A 20108-nucleotide genomic window follows, 5' to 3' on the forward strand; every position below is an offset into this window, starting at 1 on the left:
CAATCCTATACTACGAAGCTCAATGAATGCATAAACTCAAATTTTTTGAAATTGTGACATGCGGCGTTCTTCCTTGCAACCACAGATGTAAGAACTTAAATATTATACGCGTGTGCTATCTGTTTTCTTGGAACACGGGCGCTCGTCATTATTGGCATAAGGGTTGAACGCGGAAACAAATAAAGTCGAAGGGTGGAAAAAGGATCGCGTGTCCTCCGAACGAATAGTGACGGGAAACGGGGTTGACGGTGGTATCAGTGTGCCACGGCGCAACCGGACAGGCGTTCCGCCGATGGTGGTGGCTGGATAGAGGCGCCTAACGGCAGCTGAGTCTCATGATCCGTTCATTCGGGTTCGCGCGGCTACCGCCGTCTCTGCTCGGCTCCGCGTTTCGAGGAAGCACCCGGTGAGTTTACCGAAACGCATCGTGGCATTGCGCTTGCACTCGTCCGCGCGAGCTTTCGTCGTTTTCGCGCGTGCAGTCGCTCTCTCCTGCTATCTCTCTCACCCTTTTACAATCCTCTCTTTCCCTCTTCCCTTTGGTTCACTACATTTCCGGTGGTTCTTCTTCGCCGCGCGTCTCTCGCGATGACGTTCCCCGGTGACAAGGGATGATAAGCTCTCTCCCTCTCTCGATGATCATTCAGCGCCGATCTATCAAAAATTGATAGCTTCTCTCAACGATCAAGACACGAAGTGTTTGAAAAAAGTGTTCAAAGTGTTCGTTGTTACTTTCCGATCAAGTGCAACGGTCCTCTGTCACGTGTCGATCCTCGATCGAGGAGCTTCCAGTAGGGTTGTTCCCTCTCAATATCTCTTCCACTCTCTCTCTCTCTCTTTCTGTCTCTCGGTGAAAAAAGTACACGTTCCAACTGGTCTCGTTACGCAGAAACAGTTGTGCTGTGAGAACCTAGGAATACGTGGTGCGACGCAACAGTCAACAAGTTATCCGAGTCGTTTGGTGCAATTTGTCAGTGATCCTGTCCGTTTTCCCGCGGCTTTCGTGACACGAACGACGAGAGCTCTCCCTGTATGTCCCACGCCCGTGGGTCGCGAGTGTGACATCATCAGTGGTCTTCGAAGCCGAGAATCGTCTTTGAAGCTCGGCCCGCTTGACGAAAAACGATTCCCTGTTTACCGCCGGCAGATTTTCGGCAAAGAAGAAGTGCGCTCCGATTGCTTCCCACCTGGATTAGGTCAGAGAGAGGAGACCTTTGATATATCCTCCGGATCCCAAAAATTTTAGCGTGCACGCGTCGATGACCGGTTTACGCGCGGAATCTATCTCGCGGCTTTGTCGGGCCGCCCAGCGATGACAGGACCCGATATCGCGGATGGTGTAGTGAACTATCGCGAGTGAATCACACGATTTGTTTCTTTGGGAGATTGATAGAAGAGAGACACGAGCCAATATTTCATTTAGGGTGAAGCGCAAGTTCGCACCGTTTCATTTCCGTTCCATGGGAGTCTACCGCCGTTCGGAACATAGTTAAATAGTTCATCCTCCCGATTCTAAGCGTCGCGAACTTTGACATCGAGCCAGTGTGTTGTGTGTGCGTTGAAACCGATACAACGAATTCCACGGGGAAAGATGATCGATTCGCGCAAGATGTTCGGCTCACTGGGCCCGACGTATACTCTGATTCGAATCGACGATCATAACAGCGTGAAACCAAGCGAGGATCCACGATCCCTTTTCGCGGCTGCAAATTGAGGCGGATCTTGTGGCATTCCAGCGTGAAATCGGTTAATGTCGCCGCGCCGGAGGGATCGGAGTAGCCACGGTTATCGGTCCGAGCGGTGTTTGCGACAGAGTATACGCCGACTGATCGTAGGCAGCCAACGGTATCGACTCGTAGCTACTTTTTCTACGTGTGACGGTCGATTGGCACGGGGACATTCGCTGGAAAGGGGTATGAGGGGCCATCCAGACAGCACGTAGGGACTAGCCCTTCTCGTTTTCGGAGATGTGGCGCTATATACGGCATAGTGTCCTCGGGCTCACCGTCCTCCTGCTGACGATTCATGGGATTGTCTTCGTGCGAGCTGGCGAACAAGGTAATAGTCGTTCATTCATCTTAGCTTAGCTTGCGAGAAGCAATCGTTAATTTTCTGCCCTGCGAAATTTATTTTTCTGCCGGGACATTATTTGGTCGACCCTTTACGGTGGGACGAACCACCTACTACAGTCGTAGTGGCGTTCAAAAATATATGAAGTGTAACCTAATATGTTTCCGTGAATGATGACTGTGGTTGTCATTGATGTGGTGGCAAATGACGGCAATTGATTTTTGTACTGATGAACAAGTGATGAACTTTTATAAATCTTTCTTAGGGAACTAATAGACATAATTGATCCTTGCGAACATTACCTCTTCATTTATTTGTATGTATCAGGAAGGAAACATTCGAAATGGAAAATATATTTTTGAGGAAGACATAAAAAGTGTGCTCAAACGTGTTAACCCTTATTCGATCTTCATCTTTCCAACTTAATTACATACATACAAAAAATTACGTACAAGAAGACGGTGATGGAATGACAAATACTTAATTTTGAGAATTGCTTCTTTGAAAATGAGAAACACAGGTTAGGTATGATAAATGTAATAAAACAATATGTAGAACACGCTATTATGCAGAATATGCGAGAATGTGTCAAACTGACCCGAGGGATGGACGAAGGTTAAATAAATATAGCTGTGAAATAGCATTCCATTATTATGTTAGGCATAGACATTAATTTCTTGCGATTGTTAATCAATGCTTTTGAATTAATGAATTCGTTGAGAAATTTTTGGACATTGCCAACCGATTTAAAATGTTTGGTTGTTAAATCGTGTTAGATAAACAATTGGCAATTTGGTAGTAGAGTTTTAAGTGTTTTTTAAATTGTTATTGTGACGCTATGCAATTATAAAATTGCGGCGCCATATTATTCTTCGGGTAGCTGTGTTTAGTGTGTGAAATTAATCTTTAAAGGATTTATTTCTACTATAAGTAATTAGAAGTATAAGTTACAATCGTAATTGTATTGAAGTAAGTAGAATTTTATTTATTTATACTCCGTATGGCTAAGCTTTCATCAATAAAATCGAGTCGATCGATCGGAGCACCAGTCTTTGTATAATGAACGTATGCACAGGAGTATATTGATTTGATTCCAGAAACAATTAATTACACATGTACATACATCGGGGAGAGATTAATTAAACGGTGAACATGGACGTAAAATGTGGACTGATTCTTCAAACATATCGGCTGTAAAAAATTCGATATATTTGTATCTCGGCAACAACTCTTCAATCAATTTCACACATTTTCCTCTATTTCTGAAGAACTAGTACGATTCAGTTGTGAATCAATATTTCAGTCTTGTCTCATTTTACCACAGTTTTGTCACTGTTGAAGATCATAAAAAATTCGTAATTGCTTTCCTTTACGTTATATGACTTTTTACCACTATGTGTATTTTATATCAAGGGACACATTACATTCGATGCAATGAATTTGAAATGTTCTAACTCGTTAAAAAAACTCGTAGAAAAATGTTTAACAAAGTGATTTAGTAATATATTATTGCATTGTTTGATTAGTAGTTTATGATTTCCACAATGCATTTGGAACGAACTTCATTTAACTCAATTGAACTTGAGTTGCTTCAAACTAAACATATACCTACTACATATATATATATATATATATATTTATTTATATATAATATATTTAATATTATATATATTTATAATTTATTTTTAATTTAATATTAGAATATATTATTAATATATATATATATATATATATAAATATAAATTAAATCAAGATTAATTGTGTTAATTATAAACCATTCATTATCGGAATTATCGGAATCATTCAGGAACCGATCGACTGTGCACGTTAAAATAAATATAAAAATTTCGTGGACGCGCGCGTTTGAAGAAATTTTCTTGTTTCATTCAGGAATTACAAAATTTTTTAAATTAATGAATCGTTCCTTTGTGACCTATACATCGCACGATGTCAATGGCGGTACAGAGAACGTCATCTATCATTGTTTGAATTATTTCGAGAAAGCGACTCCATTTAAACACGTTACTGAAATTTGAAAATTACGATATCACGGCACAGAAATACGAGAATTAATACGGACGATATAAACTGGAATTGTTTCGCGTTCGTCGGTGCGCGGAATGTTTTTCATTGTGATCCGAATAAAACCGGGAAAGTAAACTTCGAGGACGGAAACAATTGGGCACGGACAGAGGAGATTTAGTCGAGCGAAACCGGCCGGTCCCATAAATACTTATTTTACTTCATTGGTCAATAATTGAACGGTCGCGAGGGTCGTATGATCGTTTTTTTGGCTAAATGAGCCGCGCTCATGCGTACGTATGCGCTTTCAATTACGCCTCATCAAATCATACTGTTGGGAATATTTTCGCTTCGTTGGCCGTTTTGCGACGAGCGCGCGCGGTATTTTCATCCCGGCAGTCAGCGATAGAAATTATGAACAAAGTAACGCGTGGTGTCGCTGGTCAAAGGAAAGTTTAGAAATAATCAATCAAGACCTTTGCGCATTACGTTTATAACGATGCGTATTTAGAGTAACAATATTTTCATATGCGAGGAGGGAATGTCCGATTTATGTGAAAATTTCGAAATGTCACTTGATTGTTTTTAATTACTCTTTGGTGAAACTTTGAGCAACATATTTGTCACGTTTCTCCGATTAAAAAGAGTCCCAACACGACACGATTTGGATCATATTGACCTGTTCAATTTGCGATATTGTAGAACCTCGATTATCCGAACTAACCAGTGCAACATTAATGATCGGATAATAGAACAGCTATCTAGCTACAGTGTTGAAATGATAAATCGTGTTGTGTACGGGTCGCTGTATTTGGATAATACAAATATCGTCGGTTCGGATAATCGAGGTTCCAGTAAAACGTCATTTAAACCTAGTAAATATGATCCAAATTGTGTCGTGTTTGGACTCATTTTAAGCTTTGACTGGATTCTAATCTACTGGATGGATCACATATTACTATTTCGATTTACACATGACTGTTATTATTAGTTGAACCCCTAATATCTCTTTACAAAATGATTTTTCACATGAAGTAGGTTAACACTTTCTTGTAAAAAATATCAAGATGCATTAAGTGGTGCAATAAGTTTGTTTCCATTTAAAAAAAAAAGGTTAATGTCCTTCCGTCTAACCCAAACCATTAAAACACAAGTAAATTGAAGTGATAATATGTGGTGACCTACCCCGTATATTAGTATCGAGTACAAAACATTGCGTACATTTATGTTTACAGATGTTAAACAGGAATCTTTCTCTGCCATTTGAATTGCACGCTTTTAATCTGAAGCACAGGATAAGAGTTTTCCAGCCCTCATTGAATTCGATAGGATGAATCAGTTGTTCCAAGGGGGACTACAATGGTTTTTGTAATTTTGTTTCATCGCAGTGGTATACACAGTAAATTTGATCTTGCTGCGGTGTTTGTTTGTTGGAACGCTTTTCGACCAGCACCTGAAAAGAAGAACAGTCGGAAATTCGACTATCGGTGGTCGAATTCGAGATTGCAAAAACGTGTCACGATACCGCGAAATTACAAAGGGAAGAAGGATCGAGGTCCAAGTTAATGGGTTTTAAATAAACTCCATAGGAAAACGATCAGGATCACGGTGGAATCACGGGAAATGGATCAGAGTCGGGCTGAGAATAAAAGCAATTCTCGGGGTGTTTTAAAACGATCGTTTAATTTATTTTAACGCGATCCTACCAATTAACAGAATAGTAACGAAGTGTTCGTAGCTAGACAGTTCACTCAAATTAATTGGCAGTCAAATTAATTGGCTATGTGATTGTTGAAAATTTCGTATAATCAAATATTAAATACATGCGTAATTCGTAACAAGTTCATATTTCATTCGTGCAGACAAATCTTTTCAGATTAAGCAAAACGTGTATGATGTAATTATGCAAATGTTACACATTTTTGCTAATTACACGTGACACGTTGTGTTACATCAAAGGTAACCAAACGTTTAATCGTTAATAACAGCACGCTTTGCATTTAAACATTTTAGTATCTTTGAAATAAATCGTTGTTTATGAAAGTAGAAGTCCGTCGATTCGGAAATTATTGTTGTAATATTTACAACTTTGATTGAAGGAGGAAAAGTTTTATATTATGTTGTCGTTAAACTTTGATTAAAACGTACTTTCTAGATTTGAAGAACTACCGTAATCAGAACAATACGCATGTATGTAAAAATTAACGTATTCTTTTATGACTGCAAGCGTCGGCGAGGAAACCGTTGATTTCTCAAGTAGTGGAAAACTTGTTAAGGGAGCAAGCCAGGTGTAGTGTGGAATTGCTGAAATGGCATTGTTAAAATGTAATTCTAGCATTTCAACCACGTTCATACAGAATGAACAGAAAAACAAATTATCTTTTGAAGTTACCTAACAACTTATTCAAAGGTTGTCTCTTCTTTAATTCTATCAACTATATACTTTATTTAATTGTAGTATAGTTAGATACTTAAAAAAAAGACGAACTTGAAAACATCTTTGTAAAGATTAATATATGCTACTTTTCCTGAATGATATGTATTAACCTTCATTGTTTTTCGATAAATGTGACAAACATTTCTAATGTCAAGTTCAGTATTTATAATATAATACACAAGTGACTAAATATTTTTGAGTGATTGTGTAAATATACAGAGCTGAGAAATAGGAATTATTTATTGTCTTGAACATTGAAACATTTTTTCTTTTATCTTCTAGACTAGGCTTGCCGAACTCGTGGCCCGCGAGCCACGCGTTTGGCCCGTTCTCCCACTTCTTCGTTCCGCTAAGGCGGGAGGTGACGTTCCCCCACTATTTGACACGGTCGACGATCGCACATCGTATCGCCAAAAGTGTATGGCAGTTATAGTGATTCATTGTCAGTTTAGTGCTTAAGTAATGAGGGAACGGACTAGTTGATAGTGGGGACCGCGTAGTTCGTCACGAAGAAGAAGCTGGACAGGCCAAGCTTACAATTAGACTATGCTTTTGGAAAAATAGGCTGTTTAATTCAGGTATTACGATTATCATAATTTACATTGTATATCTTTCGATAATTTGTGATGATTGATCCGATAAAAATTACTGCTCGAAGACCTGTGTCGATATATTTCAGACGTTTTCAATTAATCATTAATTCCGCTATTTGAGTCTTTCTACAAGTATTTTCGAATGGTCCCGGACAACAGTTTCCGTCGCGCAAAACATCACCGACATAATACAATTTTCTTTCGTCAGGAATGCCATTTTATCGGAAACCCTTTTGTCGTACATAAACGGTTCTTTCGTTCCAATGACAAAATGTTGGTACTGTGGCGTTCATTCATTACTTTGGCATCGCTTAGATGAAATACTTGTCAAAGTAGTGATCTTGTTTTCGTTGTAAGATTAAATTCCTGGTTGATCTTCCGCCGTAACGATCAAAGAAATTGAGAAAAACTTGTACCCAGCAAATACCAGAACAGATCAATAACCTATAACCAATTAAAAAACCACGTATTGTATACAATTTGTTTTTGACTATCTTCCTTTCATTTTGAGAGAATTCGTGTTAAAAGCATATGGTAGAACGAAATAAAAAGTAACAGGAGGCGAAAGTAACATTGTAAAATAAATAATTCAGAATCTTTTACAGTCATTATCACAAATTTTCTTATCTTAGTAATATACATAGATATACAATTAACATACACATATACAGGGTGTTCGCGTCATTACTAGCACTCATTACTAAATTAAGTTTGGCAAATATGATTCTTTGATTGCAAAATTTATTTCACACTATTTATTTTTGTCTTCTGTTTGAAGTTAAGTAATATAAATTTTATAAATTATATAAATAAAATTTATTCCATAAATTACAGTGTAGTGCAGAACGCATTACTATATGATTTTATACTATTCAAAATCAGTTTTATGTTTTTTAAAATTTATTCTATCTTTTCATTTCTGATTTGTGCATCACTTTGTTTGTAAAATGCGCGCATTTGGAGTTAATAATTTGTAATCTGTCCGTCATATTTAAACTTTCAACGCAACATAAAATCAAGTGATATTTCATGTCACTCGTATATGTATGACGTCAACATGGTTCACACCTACCGTGTCACTCGCATATGAGTGACAGTATTATTTTGTAAAATATCGCGTTACTCGCGAACGAATGTCCTTTTGATGCTCATAGCATTTGTGTATCAAAATGTGCAAAGCGATTTAAATACTATAAAAATTGTGACATAAAATATTCAAGAAAGTGTCTCGTGTGAATAAAATAAAAGTGTCTGGGACATTCAAAGATTTTTTTGAAACTCGTCAAGATACGTGAAAAACTACAATCTTGAATTTTAAAGAACCCATAAAATGGCGTATTTTACAACAATAGTTTAAAAAGTCGGCTTTCACGAATTTCGAATGGATATTTGAATCGTGAAATTTCATATTTGATCGATATCCGTTACAACTTTTCACTTTTATCGAATTAGAGAACTGAACACTTATGTATATGTTACACAAACGTTTTTGTTACACAACTTTTATTACTCGCAGGAACGCTGTTGTTTCAATTTGACACGGCGGATGTCACGATTTCTGTGGCTGTAAATCGCTTTATGGTCCAAATCTACAACTTCGTAGTGGGTAGGGCTGGTTTTAATCAGCCACAACGCGTAAACGAGGAGTTAACGTTTTCGTTCTAATGGGACGATGCAAATTGTAATGGCTCGACACTTTCATAACGTAGTCACGCACACAATCTCTGGACCGTGTGAATTATAAGTCCTAATGTGCGTTGGACGTCTGCGATCAATGTTTACCATCACTATACCCTCTAAATCTTTCATTCATTTAAATTTATTCATTATACAATTCATCTTTATGAAATATTTAAATGAATTCTCTTATTTAACTATTCAGCAAAATTGTGTACCCTAAAGGGTGATCAATTATTAATTTGCACGAAAGCTCTAAAAACAATTTCCTGTGAATGTTGAATAATAACTTTATAATGAAACTATAAATTCAAGAATTAAAATGGCAGCTGTACTTTTTTCAGGATTTTATGCATTTATGAAAAAAAGAAGTAGGTGCAATTTGACACAGTTGACTAATTGAAAGAATTCGAGAACATCAATGTATTAGGCTCAACTTATAAAATTGTAAAAAAAGAATAATGCTTCTATTTGGCTCTTGCTCTGTGTAATTGATGTAAACCATTTTTATTTTGCATAAAGATCCGATGTTTAGAGTCATAATAAAGTCAATAACAGAAATATACTGGACGTCCTACGTACCCGTCGCCATGATTTTTGGGGCACTTCCGGTATCCAGATAATGTTTGGAATAAAATTAAATTTGAGAAAAGAAATTTGTTCATGAAGAACTAAGGTCATCTTCATTTTTTTAAATGGTACTACATATTTTTTAGTACATAATATTATTGCTTATGTCAAGACGTGTTCAACGGCCAGTATACTATGAACTTGGCATGATCTTTAACATTATTTTATTGTTGATCCGAGAACGTATTGGTTTAGAGCAGAGGTTCTTAAACTGACGTCCGCGGAACCCTGGGGGTCCGCGAAACAATTTTGACAACTTTACATCCCCCAACTTTTCACTTTTATTTAAATGGCTCATTTAGGGTTGGGATGGGGCTCGCAAAAAAATGTTATTCAAGATGGGGGCCACGGACTACATAAGTTTAAGAACCCCTGGTTTAGAGAATACATTATTTACGCGTTTCTGTCTTTACTCCACTTAATATCCACATCAAATTTGAAATAGGTCGACCAGAAATAATCGAAAGATATTTTAATTATATAATTGTTCTCGTTTGATTTGTATTACAACAAGATCGGTAAAGTGCCGTTATCATTTAACATTGGCATGCACGAGAGCATATTTAGTTCGATGCAATTCCTTTTAACAATAACAAACAAGATCTTTCCCCCGGATTTTTTTTTAACTGAATGTGCCGTAACTAACGTGATTTATACCAGTCCCTCGCATGTACAATAAAGCAAAACGGTTGGGTTCGTTTTCATGCTTGCAAATTTCACGGACCGATCAAATCTATGATCCCTCCTGCATCGTTTTGTCCGCTTATCAATGCAATCGAATCATATTGTAGAGCAACGCGTGGAACTTGACACGTGCGAGAAATTATAAGCTGGCCGATCCATATCAAACGCTTTTATTTTCATTTCCGGACGGTCCTTGATAACGGTGGCGATCGTTCATTGAAAAAAGTATTCGTTTCCTTTCAATTTCTCACTGTTTTAAATAATTAACGTAGTCGGGAGAGTTACGGAATAATGCGGACGGTTGAAAATAAAGTGTGACACGCTTCATAAAATATTCAGGAAGGTACTAATTACAAAAGTATTAATTAATTCATATCACACAGTGAATCGTAAATTTATTTTTCATTTAAATCTTCAAGCACCAGAGTCTAGGGTGGCGCATACCAATAAATAAAACAGAATTAAATGTTCAATTAAACACGCATAGCTCCGATTTGATAACCTATAATATAAGAAATGAAAGAAAGTACCTACACGAGCGCTATCTTTTCATCTGAGAGTGTGCTTCCCGCAACGATTGTAAGTCGGACAATGCACCAATTATCTTCAGAGGTCAGAGGTCAGTACAAAAAAAGAGAATGACCAGCGTTGCTGAAATTTCTTGAATCCCCACGGCTCTTGGTCAATTAATTTCGCTTTATTACACGCGTCCAGCAAGATTAATAAAATTTACTTCGTCACGCTGGTAACACGGCGTGCCAGCGGAGTTTGCCCTGTAGTTTATTTACGAGCGAGCATAAACGCTCGAAAGTTCGCGTTTGTACCAGATGAAGAGATAACAGATGTTTCGTCGGGAAAGAAACGTAGCAGCGATTGTTCTTGCCCGAGGAACCAACGAACGTGTATGCTCTCTCCTGCTTTTAGCTCTTTGATTGGCTCGAACGCATGTTCTCTGGTTGCAATTGATCCTCTAAGGACCCCATATGTATGAAGGTAAAAAACAGACACGATAACAACATAGCAACCCAAACTCGATTTTCGACGAAACTTTGGCCCGGGCGAGGCCTTATCTTTGAAAATTAAGGCAAGCCCGAGTACAAGCGCCACCGGGGCTGCATTACGTCAAATGAAAAAAGTTTTACTCGGGAAGACCTGTGCGCGAAACTTTTTCGGGAACACATTTGATTATCTGTCACGGTATCCTTTTTTTTCCTTCCGAGCACGCAGATATTTCGCCTAAGAGTTTTTCGTTCAGAACTTTTTGTGCCGAACCTTCGGGGAATGAGCCGTCGCGTCTTAGGATAATAAGATTGCGAGCATCTGCGCTGAGACTACTGAGGTCTTTGTTTTGTTCGGCGAAAAGGGCGGGAAAACATCGTTGGTTTCGTTCCAACAAGCATTTCCACGATATACGTCACTTATTCTTCGAAATGTTTGTTGTTTATGTCAGATTGGAAGCGCATGATGTCGTCTTTTTCTCGTACACGTATGAACATTTCTCATAAACACTGAAAAAATAAATTTTTAAAGTGTATACAGAAGTTTCGAATTATTTTAATTTTGAATACGGATTAGATTAGATTGCGGATTTTTTATGTATATGTGACACGAATGAGTAGCTGTAATTTTAAATCGTTTGAAACATTATAAGAATTTAACAATGTTATCATATGATTTTCAATCTATTGAACATATTAAAAAAGAAAAAACCTTCCTATTTCACTCAAGTTTGCTGCAATTCAGGTAAAAATTTTTTATTTTGTGCAATAGGACCTCTATTAAACGGCTTGATCGGAAGACAAATAGCCCTGATAAATTAAAGCCCGATGGATAATCGAGACCCGAGGAAATAATTAAAATGTACATTATATTCCAAAATAAATTTTTTATTTTTGCAAATTTATTTCCCTTCATAATGTAATCATTAATCATATTTAAACGCATATTTGTTTATAATCGGGACCCGGTTAATCGAGGTCCTACTGCATATATATCCGCAGCCGGTTAACGTGGCTATGAGCAATAAACATTTTAAGATAATCAGAAAATTCCGAAAATTATGCGATTTTTAAGTGCGTTCGAATAGTTTTTGCCAGGAGTGTATGTAAAAGAAAATGTTTCTAAGTCAACTGTAAAAAGAGGGTAAATAATAATGTCCATTTTCCTTGAATAATTCGTACAAATCGAAAATAGTCTAACTGTAATCTTAAATTCTTTCAATGTCTTCAGAGTTTCTTTTGACCTATTCATTTTTATTATAAATGCATAAAACCTGCAGTCAAAAGGAGTTTGAACGTTCGCAAACATTATAATTTTGCGAGAATATGACGATGTTTAATTTTCTCACATTTTAAAGTGAATATAGTACGATATTAAAGTTCTAATATTACTCTTTAGAAGTGTGCGTGCGGAGTTGTGAATGAACCTGGCAGGATGAGAAAGCCGGAAAACATATTTTGGGCGTATTCCAGATTTCTCTACAGGCAGTTCCCACACATCCTTAGTTTCAAAGAACCAGGTCATATTAGTTACGGAGAAGCAGTGGCAATTAAAATAGTAAGTTTCCTTTCATTATGACAAAAATGCTTGTAACCCATTGACCCCCAACAGGACACGTTCAAATAGTTAATGTTTATATACTCCTTGCATTCACTGTATGTCTAGAAATATTCATTTCACGGTAACAATAATAAGATGTTCACGCCATGAAAGCATTTCGGAAAATGTATAATAATACAAACGTATTTTATAATCTAATTAACATTAATCCAACAAGTTTTTCGAATTAATATTTTCTCTAAGAATATTACTGGTTATTAAATATTTCTCGCAACAGAGTAACTTATTACTTTATGTTAGATTTCCCAATATTATTTGAGCACGTATCTGTGAAATGTATTGTAGAAGAATATTGAACTTATGACATTTTATGTTACACTTTTCAGTTCTATGCTCATGAATAGTGAAATTGCATCTGTTGAAACTCGTGTTCACATTTCACCATATAGAGGTCTCTTCTTCGTTACATTAGAGTGGGATTAGTTTAGTAATTTTGGTAAAGCTAGTGAAACATAAAGCTAGGAAAACATAACCAAAGGTCAAGTGGACATCGCAAGCCCTTAGAATTTATGGTTGCATTCCTGGAGTTCAGATTCTCGTGAAAGAAAGAAATTTCATGGAAAATGTTCCATTTCTGTAGGTATTTTTATAATTCAAATGGTTCCGGACATTTAGTTTCTCCTTTAAGGGGTTACATACCCTTGAACGGTTGTCTAATAAAATTAGGATTCATTAAAAGATCATCTTTTTATAGATATATTTAAGTAGTATTTACTGAAAAATTGAATTAATATCTAATTCTAAACTTAAACCAGCAGCATTTTCCAAAAAACTATTTCTGCAACATATTGTTTGCGGTATTAAATACGCTCCTTGAAGTTTTATCTAATAATAATTGTTTTAATTATACATTAAATTAGACAAAGAAAAGGTGATCTTTGTTGTAGCCAATTCTACTAACTCAATTTTTAAACAACTAGATTCGACAACTAACTTACAATGACAAATAAAAACGTGGTAAAAATGGACGCATTTCATTAATTAAAAAATGATCAGTACACAGAATTTATAGCATACATATATATTTTCGTACAAAATTAATCGCTTCGAATTTTTGTTCTAATGAAAAAATTTCAAGTTTAGCGATTTCTATTAAATAGTTGATTGAATAATGTGTGTTTCCAAAGTCTTCAAATAAACTCCTTGTATCCAATTGCCAAAGTAAATGACGAGCTTTTGTGTACAGAAACCGAAAATTAGACGGTGCTCACTTAACCACAGCGTAGAACGTGTTTCCATGCACTTTATTGCAATCGGAACAACAGGGGTAATTGGATTTAGCGCAAATCGTTTAAAGTTGCACACCGCAGGAAGTAAACAATTTTCCATTTCTCAACTTACATTTTACTTCTTTATAATATTCTTTATAATGGAAGACTCTTTACTATTATTATCTCTGGAAATAACATTTGAAGCTGCTGTAGTTCAAATTCAGCACATTTTGGAACCTTAACTTTTATTATTTATAGTATCAATTTCAACTCTGACTACTTTCATCATTCTTTTATTTTCTATTCATTCCCGTTCTTTAATCCGTTGTAACTTTCCCCGAAGAGTACTTACATAAAATATTTGAGCACTAAATATCTTATGGTATTTGGACCCGGATCACGTTTGTCCGAAGTCTGCACACTCTGTGAAATGAAAGTACGACTTTTATTACTGGACATTACCCGTCAAGTGTCCGTTTCTATTTATCTAATCCACTACTGCATTTCGAAATTCCAGTATTGCTATCGATGCAGAATCGAAGAAGACCGAAGAATTTTTCACGGAGGTTAACTTGTTTACCCGATACTCTAAGAAGTCTTTTTCTATGTTTTTTCAGAGATAATGCAATCTGCTCCACTCGTTTGACATTCATTAACATCTTTCATTTAAGACGCATTTCCTACGAGAAACACATTTTCTAATTTATTAAGTGAACCCGAGGCGAAACAATCCGGTCTCATTCTTCTTAACGTTTTTCATTTAATACTTACATATTTTTCATACAAGTTCCATTTACAAATTAACTGTGTAGATGTTTACGAAACTTTTTCAAGAGCGGACAAAGATGGTTCTTCTCGTTGGTTATAATTTATGTAGTTTAAATGTTGAATGATAAATAATTTGTTTCCACGAACGATTTGGGATGATGCATTTATCATTCTAATGACGCGCATCGTAATCGAATTACCTGATTAATGGGAACAAATTGTAAATAATGATGGATATATAATTATTTAAGATGTAATTATGATTTATTTCATTAATAAATACAATTTATATAGGAAAATGGAAATTATTGACGAGTTTCACGATCTAATAAATACAGTGAGTAACTTCAATACCCGGGGACCAGGAAATTACTAATTTAGCACATTACAATTTTGTTCATGACGAAAAATATGTACATAGTCAGGTATAATATTGAGGTACCGTATTTAGTACATAACAGTAAAATTTTATTTATATAATTTACAATACTTATTAAATACTCTGTGCATAATACAAAATATACCATTTTTTTCTATATTATAAGTAGTAAAAAGATCAGTTTGGTCGGAATTTTAATTTAGACTGCTTTACTAATCACCGGCACAAGAATTGTCTGACTTTACCATTACATAGAAATTAAAGAAAATAAAGTAGCGTAAAAATAGTTATAAACTCATTATGAAAAACAACGTTTGCATAAGGGACTATTAAATTTTAAAGTTAAAATATAGTGAAGTGTACACATATTCGCGAAGGGAATAATCTAGCCACGAAATGCAGATTTCACGGGCGCATAGTTTAGGTAACACGCGAACGCCGTTTAACTTCATTTTTGCTTCTAACTCGTTTCTCGTTAAACGTTCGTTAATCGTGCCCAGTGCAGTTAAATATGCATTCGGTATATATCCGATAACTTCGCTGCAGCATGTGTATAATACTATCGAACTTTGCAAAAATGTAAATGAGGGCAAAGTTTCGGTGCTACATAAACGAGGAAACACGATATGAAGTATAGTCACCAATCTACGGTTTACGGCGGAGACGATTCCTCTCTCTCTACTCCTGGTTTCTCCCAACCAAACTCCTTGGAGAAGGTTGGGGAGATTAGAAATTATACACTGCGTTTTTAAATAAAAACACACCCTCTGATGAATTCTTGATCGATTTCATTTATCGTGTGTTTAGATACCTTGTAACATTATGATTACCACTAAAACCATTCATACATGGCACATAATCTTTTTAAGGCATCATAATTTTTCAAGGTATTCTAAACATACGATAAAAGAAATCGATCAAAAATTCGTCAGAGGGTGTGTTTTTGTTTAAAAAATAGGGTGCGTCTAAATTTTGTATACTTAGTCACGCGAGACACGGTAAGCAGTGTCGCTAGATGAGGAGAGGAAGCACGGATTTAGGGAAAAAAGTTACCCTTTCTCTCTGCCAGTACCGGACTGGAGAGGAATACCGGTACCCTCTCTCTGTCATTACCAGATTAGTCACGTGACATTATGGTTCGTACTGATTTTAAAGCTCGAAGCCTCAACTTTTGTAAAACAGTGTCCATTTTCCTCTTTTATAATGTAGCAAGTGGGAAACTGAAAACCCATTTTCCCTTAAAAATACAGCAAATTCAAACGTCTCCAGAAACTTTCAAAACTTTCTCTCGTCAAAGAAACTATCATAGACGCGAAGCTTAAAGTCTTCTCTATACAATGACTCTTTACAAATTGATGTATGATTTTTTTTCACTGTTTTATGCAACAAAAATGTGGAACAAGTTCAGTCGTGTAAAGCCCTTATGGTGGAACTCCCATTCAAAGTTCGAAAAAGGAATCTTTGAATGTACATGTTGGTTTCAGTCGCGAAAATAATTTTTTAAAATTTGCACAGACGTTTGGATGTATAGCATTTTCGAAAAGTGTAAGTCGTTACTTTATTTCGTTCTCTCTGTGTCATTACCGGATTAGTCACGTGACAGTATGGCATATGTACGATAGAGACGAAACGCGTCACTTGACCGGGTCGCGGCGGAAACGGCGTGGAAGACGAAGGTAGTGTGAGGACACAAGTCTTGATCTGGCGACACTGACGGTAGGGGAATATGAAATAGTTGATAGTGGGGGAAACGGTAAACTGATAGGGGGAAGCGGGAAAATACATACATACATAGTTCTTGCCTGACGTAGATGAACGTAAGCTTGGCCCAGTGTTTGTAGAACACGCGGCACGGTACGAATCACCCGGGATAATCCAACTTTGATGCCCGATAACTATTTTCTTTCGGGGATCTCTTAGTTTCGCGTTGGCCGACAAGTTTCCGTATATCGAGAACACTTAGCAACTTGTCCCGTAAAAACCGCCATTTCTTTTCCATTTTCATTTTTCCTGGCTGGTCGATCTCGCTACACGCCGGAGCAGTATACACTGCAGGCACGGAACGTCTGATCGTTTGTTCACCGAACGGCCAACTTGGATTTTAAAATGAAAAAATATCGGCGAATCTTTAATCATTGCTGGTTGGGAAAGTCGTATAGCTGCAATTTATAATTATTTTACTAGCTATTACAGTCCCTATTTAGTTTTGATAAGATTTTGGGAATATGTATAGAGCAGAGCCTTCTTTAAAGAATTTAATATAACAACGATGGGAGCGATATATTCGGTTGTTGAATATGAAACGTGCGATTTCAGAATGCAAATTTTATTCATTTATTTTAAGGGCTTTGATCAAGAAATATGTAACATTGTCCACAGGTTCCTCATATTTTATTTTTAGGAACAAAGCTGATCTTTAAGGTTCCATGTTCAGTTTCTATTTAGATATTGAATTTTACTTTCAAATAAAAGTTACATCATTCACATGGACATTTAAGAAATAGCGCATTGTCCGATTCTTCTAGTCTTTCTAACATTCTGCTATGGAGTTGCTTTTACAAATGCCTTTGTTTTTTCTGTATTAAATACGTTTGTATTCACATGGATTTCTGAACGATATTTATTGAATTCGTGAAAAATCACTAGCAGTACTTAATGGACAAAAATTTATAAATTGTTAGAACAAAAACACTAGCTTACTGTCGATGTTTGTGGATTTTTATTCTCACTGACATAATATGATATACTGTCACATATGTGTGTGATCGCAAATAATACTATCTGCTATGCAATACAATAGTTGAGGGAATTAGTCCATTAACCTCATTAGCTAACTAGCCTTGGTCTCCTAGGGGTTGTCGTAAAGGGGAAGCTTCAATCTTCAACCCTATGGTGGATTCTCATGAAACTGAAAACGCGATTATTCGAAAATACAACAAATTGAAATATCTCTAGCGATATTGCATTTTTCCCATCTCTGAATTTTCCATAGACTTGGAGATTGACTTCCTCTTTAAAACAACTTCCTAAAATTTTATATACGATTATTTTTAGTCTTTCTATTGAACTTGAAATAGCAGGTGTACTGTCAACTTTACAATAACATCAGGTATACATGCCGAACTTGTTCCATACTTTTTTGTTTCATACAGCAGTAAAAATATCGTACAAGTTTCAGGGGATTGTTTTAAAGAGAAAGCTCCAATCTTCAAACCCATAGTGGTTGTAAAAACTGACGACTCAGTTTTCCTCGAAAATGCAACAAATCGAAACGTCTTTAAAAACGGAAAATTTTTCCTCACTGAATCGACCACAGATTTGAAGATGGAAGCTTTCCCTTTACAACGACCCTTTACAACTTGATATACGATTATTTTTAGTCGTTTTATCGATCTTAGTATTATAAACTAATCTTTCTAACATCTCAAAAACCCAATCGGTATGGTTCAATTTCAAAGAAGTTATTTGTTTTTAAAGGGTGTACGAATATTTCTTGCACCCAATGCATACAGGATATCCGAAAATGTTGTACCTGAGATACAAACTGTCCGTTTAGGTACGGCCTACAAATGTTCCTGAGAACATTTGAAGTAACTTTTTCCTTTACGAAAATGTTCTCCGGGACTTTGTTAAGGAGTTATTAACGAAAAACAAGGAACAATCAGAGCGCAGCTACAGCGGACGAATTCCGGCTCGGCCAATGCTAACGCTACACTCAGCGGGACCTGTCGCTGACTCAGACCTCGTCCGCTGGTAGCAGCACTCTAATTGGTCGTTGTTTTTCGTTAATAACTCCTTAACAAATCCGCGGACAACATTTTCGCAAAGGAAAAAGTTACTAAATATGACCTCAGGTATCGCCTCTTTCAAGGAAGTACATTTTTGGGACACCCTTTTTACCAATTTCTATTAAAAAATGTCGGCCCTCTAAAGGTTAAAACAGCTCCACGCTCTTGTACTTTTGTACCAAACGAAGAAAGTATAATTAACAACTTTCCGAAACTCGGAAGTTTAGCGTTCAAATGTTTTTCGGAGCCAATGAACGGTGCCCATAACGCGAGCAGAGGATCGAGGTAACGAGGATTTATTTGTGCTCGGTCTATAGTTACCCAGTTAATTAAATTTCCGCCAATAATGCCGGCTTAGGGCAATATGGAAATTTTTACCGGTACCCAGCTCCGATCGCTCGAACGCGATCCGTGAGGTTAATGGAGAAAGATGACTGGCCAGCTTAACGGAGAGCCCGGCCATTCTCATGACGTTACTATCTTTCTCCGTGGCTGGTAATTGTACACAATCACGCGCGCTATCGCCGTGCGGCGTCTGCGATAAGGGGTGGAACCGAGTCTCGCTCCATCTTCCTAGATCCTGAGATGATTAGGCGACTCTACAGCGGTACCGAAATCGAGATTGCGAGTCGTTTGTCGTAATCTGTTCGTAATCTACGGCCGATCTTGAGGAGAGCCCCAGCTATCGGCCGTACTTAATGCACGGCCACGACGTAAGAATCGTTAATTGCGCCAACAGATGGAAATCGGGGTATAATTATGAACATCCAGTAGCAGGCGTTTAACAGGTTGCAGTATACTAAAATTGCTAGTTTCGGTGTGATTCATCCCCGGGTCTGATAACAATCTCACTGTTGCGCCGGACGAAGGTAAATACACGGCAAGGTGCAGTAATTCCTAGCTGTTGGATATTTTGTTCTGCTTTGAAGGAGGAGTGGCCGCTTTAATTAATTTCAAGTGTCTGCAATCGATTCTTGCAGCACGCCCCTGATTAACACGGGTAATGCGCTATCCTATAATTTAAATCACTCTTTCGGCGTTAGGATGATGCTTGAGAAATACAGGAATTTAAATAATATGATAACACACACACACATCGATAAATGATGGTGTGTATTTAGTTTCGCTAGAAATATTTATATTTATATTCAGGTATAACAGCCGTAAACACATTTTTAAATCACTGCTGCATCTACTTCGGTAATGAACAACTAACATTTTACCCTGAAT

At 36.8% G+C, this 20108-nt stretch overlaps 1 protein-coding gene across 1 annotated transcript in view; it reads left to right on the forward strand.

Moving 5' to 3' along the window:
* Positions 1 to 329: 329 nt before the first annotated feature.
* The window catches only part of LOC143208146 (alkaline phosphatase), a 491340-nt gene continuing 471561 nt past the window's right edge, over positions 330 to 20108 (forward strand). Inside the window, exon 1 of the mRNA XM_076422280.1 lies at positions 330 to 2058. Coding sequence (XP_076278395.1) covers positions 1968 to 2058 — 91 coding nt within the window. The 5' untranslated portion in view covers positions 330 to 1967. The remainder of the gene's footprint in view (positions 2059 to 20108) is intronic.

This window comes from Lasioglossum baleicum, chromosome 4, assembly GCF_051020765.1.
Source record: "Lasioglossum baleicum chromosome 4, iyLasBale1, whole genome shotgun sequence".
NCBI lineage: Eukaryota > Metazoa > Arthropoda > Insecta > Hymenoptera > Halictidae > Lasioglossum > Lasioglossum baleicum.